The sequence below is a fragment of the Brassica napus genome, chromosome A5 (assembly GCF_020379485.1).
Source record: "Brassica napus cultivar Da-Ae chromosome A5, Da-Ae, whole genome shotgun sequence".
NCBI classification, from domain to species: domain Eukaryota; kingdom Viridiplantae; phylum Streptophyta; class Magnoliopsida; order Brassicales; family Brassicaceae; genus Brassica; species Brassica napus.
The window spans coordinates 4087978-4092417 of record NC_063438.1 but is presented as its reverse complement, the minus strand read 5'-3'; the positions used below and the strand labels follow the sequence as shown (position 1 = coordinate 4092417).

The 4440-nt window shown below is 29.7% G+C and overlaps 1 protein-coding gene across 2 annotated transcripts; it reads left to right on the top strand.

Annotated features, from left to right (window-relative positions):
- Nucleotides 1-1821: 1821 nt before the first annotated feature.
- On the top strand, nt 1822-3944 carry LOC106454633 (E3 ubiquitin-protein ligase APD1-like). 2 transcript variants are annotated; one of them, XM_048780529.1, is made up of 9 exons: nt 1822-2130; nt 2229-2335; nt 2416-2538; nt 2638-2731; nt 3035-3106; nt 3184-3266; nt 3345-3494; nt 3592-3670; nt 3755-3944. In XM_048780529.1, exons 1-9 carry the CDS (start codon nt 2013-2015, stop codon nt 3886-3888), a joined length of 960 nt encoding a protein of 319 aa, XP_048636486.1. In that variant the 5' UTR covers nt 1822-2012; the 3' UTR covers nt 3889-3944. The 2 variants fall into 2 exon arrangements, with proteins under 2 accessions (XP_048636486.1, XP_013752196.2); XM_013896742.3 differs by having other exon boundaries at nt 1832-2130; nt 2632-2731.
- Nucleotides 3945-4440: the final 496 nt, after the last annotated feature.

Below are 4440 nucleotides of genomic sequence, written 5' to 3'. Positions count from 1 at the left end.
TCAATATTTTAATAAAATTTTACGAATACAATGATTTTATAATTTTGTTTTAACAATTCTATTCTACGATGACCCGTGGTAATCGAGGAATCTTTTCCTTATTCCCGTTAGTAAGACTTATCTGTGTTTTGTTGTCTTTTCTTTTTAGTCTAACGAATATATTTTTTTGTTTTCTCGGTTTGTTGTTGTTAATATTTTTGTGTCGTTTAGTCATCTTCTTTTAATTCATTATAAATGTTATAAATTCTGTCAAAATTTCAAAATTTAATGTAAATTTAATATTTAACAAATTTTAGTATAATATTTACTAGTGTTAAATCTTCCACTATAACATATTTTAAATATATTTCAAATAAGTACATCTATATGTAATAAACTTAGTACATTATATTTCACAATATCTTTATCTTCATCTCCATTAGTATAAACATACAAAAATTATACAATGTTTAATCAACATTTTAATAAAATTTACAAGTGAAATATTTTTATAATATTTAGGTTAATTCTATTCTACGATGACCCATGGTAATCGAGGAATCTTTTCCTTCTTTCGGTTAGTAATATTTATGTGTGTTTTGTTTTCGTTCCTTTTTAGTCTAACGGCCGGATATATACTTTTTCGGTTTGTTGTCGTTATGTTGTCGTTAGTATTTTGTGTCGTTTAGTCACTTCTTTTAATTTATTATAGATGTTATAAATTCTGTCAAAAATTCAAAATTTAATGTTTAACAAATTTTAGTATAAAATTTACTAGTGTTATATCTTCTACTATAACATATTTTACATATAATTCAAATAAGTACATCTATATGTAATAAACTTAGTATATTATATTTCACAATAACTTTATCTTCATCTCCATTAGTATAAACATACGGAAACTATATAATGTTTAATCAAAATTTTAATAAAATTTACAAATAAAATATTTTTATAATCTTTAGGTCAGTTCTATTCTACGATGACCCGTGGTAATCGAAGAATCTTTTTCTTCTTTCCGTTAGTAAGATTTATGTGTGTTTTGTTGTCTTTCCTTTTTAGTCTAATGAATATATTTTTATTTTTTGGTTTGTTGTCGTTATGTTGTCATTTAGTTATTTTCTTTTAATTCATTATAAATGTTATAAATTCTGTTAAAATTCAAAATTTAATATAAAATTTAATATTTAATAAAAATTAGTATAAAATTTACTAGTGCTATATCTTCTACTATAACATATATTTCAAATAAGTACATCTACATGCAATAAACTTAGTACATTATATTTCACAATAATCTTCATCTCCATTAGTATAAACACATGGAAAATATATAATGTTTCAGATGACTTAATTTCTAGCATTTCTTTGTTTTCTTGTTTCGCATACAATATAATATTATATTTTTAATCAATATTCTGATAGATTTAAACAAAAGAAAATATAAACCATCATATCATTAGATAGCATATTGGATTAATTTTCTACAATTGATTACATGTAATCTAGTCAGTGGAGTGTTTGGATATTATTCAATATTTCTTTCCTAAATCAAACAAAAGTCTTTGGATGCAGATACTTTATTACTAAAATAACGTATGCGCATTTAATAAAACTTATTAGTCAAACATAAAATATTTACTTTCTTTTGGCAGTATCTTCATTTATTATACAACTAATTAAACTTTCGGTATAGGATACCTTAGGAATTTCACTTTTAACTTTTAAGAAATACACTTTCCTTAAACCAAAACATAACCATGTAATGACAACAAAGCATACCACTATTCAAACAGTATGCTTAAAGAAGTAAAATAATGTCTAGTCTTTGACTATACCATCGTTTGTCTTCTACTGGTATACCACTATTCAAACAGAGTAACCGTTACATTAATCAACTTGCAACTTTCTTCATGGACTAACGTCCTCACAGATTCTCAGATTCTTCCTTTATAACACTAGGGCTCCCATCAATCTTATCATCATCATCTCTCTGTTTTCTATCTCTCTCTCTCTCTAGATTACTTAAGATGGATTTTCGAGCTCAATTACTTGGTGATCACCCCCGCCCCCGGTGGGCCAGTTCGACGTCTGATGATGAATTAAAATTTTCATACGCGGCTATGGTTTTCTTGGGCTGGATAAATGGTTTGTTTCGATCTCAAATTAACGATTTTGATTTTTGGTTTTAGCATTGAAAGACTACCCTTTATATTTGATTTGTTTGAATCTGCGTTCTGAATCAGTGGCGATGTATATGCTCGCGCCTGTTTTGCGCCCAACAAATGTCTGGATTGGACCTAACGCTTCCATGCTTGTTGAACCAAACTCCATCTTTATCAAAAGCGTTAAGGTTGTTGTTGTTGTCTGGTTACATCTTTTTGTGTTCCTTCATGTGTTGTGCTAATTAATGTATTTTTTTCTTTCTGTTAGGTGGAAAATGTGTATGGTTCTGAACCTGGTCTTCAGCTGTTTGGGTTCTATGCATCTCCTCCTGTTGCTGTAATGAATTGGTCTGAATCTCGTTTGGTGTCTGTCTCACATAGATCTTACGGGGTAGGTTTGAGATTCCTCATGATTGTTATGACTATTTGAAATTGTTGTCGCATTGGTTGAAATCATATAAATTTATTGAACTGGTTTAATTAGTCTCAGGGATGCCCTTACTATTTGAACGAAGGAGCCTCGTTGAATATTTCATATAATGTTAAACCTGAAGGCTGTTCAGTTCGGCTTGTGGTCGATAAAGGTTGGTTAATATTATATATGTTCGTGTTCTTGCTTGTCTTTCTGCTATGGTTTGCATGTTGGTTTGATATTTGTCATCAAGGTTGTGATAAGAGTACAAATACCCTAAAGCTCTTCTTTAATGAAGAACTTGTAACCGATAAAACCCCTTAGCAAAGTGTATAATTTTCCTAAACATACTCCAAAACGTAAAGCAAAACCTAACTAAGGAAAGATGTTTTAATCGTGAATGTAGTTGTTTGTTTAAAAGTGTTGCCTTTTTAGGGATGCCAACATAATTATTTAAATGCTCTCGTTTTCACAGTAATGGCCACTCGCTGGTTGTGGGAGGAACCTCCAATTGATCTGACCGCTCTCACACTGAATCTGATTCAGGGTTAGTCAACTAGGAGATCCAACTTAAGTGCTTTGGTTACACTGGTTATTCATGAGTTAATAAAAGTTTTTTTACAGGGAGTGGTGTGATTCAACTGAACATAAGTAAAACTGAAAGTTATCAACTTAATGTGGCTAACCCCAACTTGAAGGACGTAGAGGCAATAATTACTTTGGTTTCTGTTGTGTTCTTGCACACGTCCATTTTTTTTTTTGAACTTGTGATGGAATTTGTTCAGGTGGAACTGGATATTGATGTGAAGGCTGTCGTGTATGATACTAAGGAACCATCATTCTACAAGTGTAACTTCAGCAACAGCGCGTGCACATTTAATACAATGCCTTTTGTTGGAACTTCTATTGTTTTAACTTCACCAGCACATCGACAGGTATGTATTCTCTATGAACCACACTAACAATTTTTTTTATATATTATTCTCAGTCTCAGCTGAATGAATCCTCATCTCTCACTGTCTCTGAGTTCAGAGAGTATTATCTGGAGACCAAGAATGGTTCATCAGAATTTCCTATCAAGCTAGATGCACTTCATATGCCATCGTCACAGGTAAACTTTTAATTCATTTGGTATCTGAGCATTGTAAACTAATTCTTTTGGTATCAATTACATGTAGCATTTGTGAATATACAGGTCTCGTGATTTGCTTCATTTTGCTATCTATAAAACTAAATAACTGGTTACAGCATCATGGGGAAGAGAGATATGTAATGGATGATGATTCATCGATTATAAGTCTACTTGTAAACAAAGATGACGATGTATGAATCAATGTATGATGAAATTATAAAGCTTTATAATAATAAAAGATATAATTAAAATATTAACAAATCTCAATTTTTTTCTGTATTATTATTTTTTGTTTCTTGACCAACACAATTGTGATAAGACCTCTTTGTTTAACCCATTACAGGATGAGTATTATATTGAATGTCATCTTTCAAAAATGTAACGAAACCTCTAAATTAGTCCCTAGTTTTATGGTGATTTTTTTTTTTTTTGGACCATAATTTTTTTTATCAAACATCAAATTTTGTAACTACAAAGGGAAGAGGAACATCTCCTTTGACAACCAAAATAAAACTGTTATGGTGGTGAATTTTTGTTTTTCTCAAAAGAGTAAGATAATGAAATATTGTGATGGTTCGAGAAATTTAATCAAATTTTTTAAAAAAGAATGTCAAATTTTAATAAGTAAAATATTTCAAAAAAAAAATGTTTAGCTTAATTCTACTATGTCTTGAGATAGTGGATTAATTTTCATTCTTTTCGTTAGTAAGATTTACGTGTGTTTCGTTATCTTTCCTTTTCAATCTAAT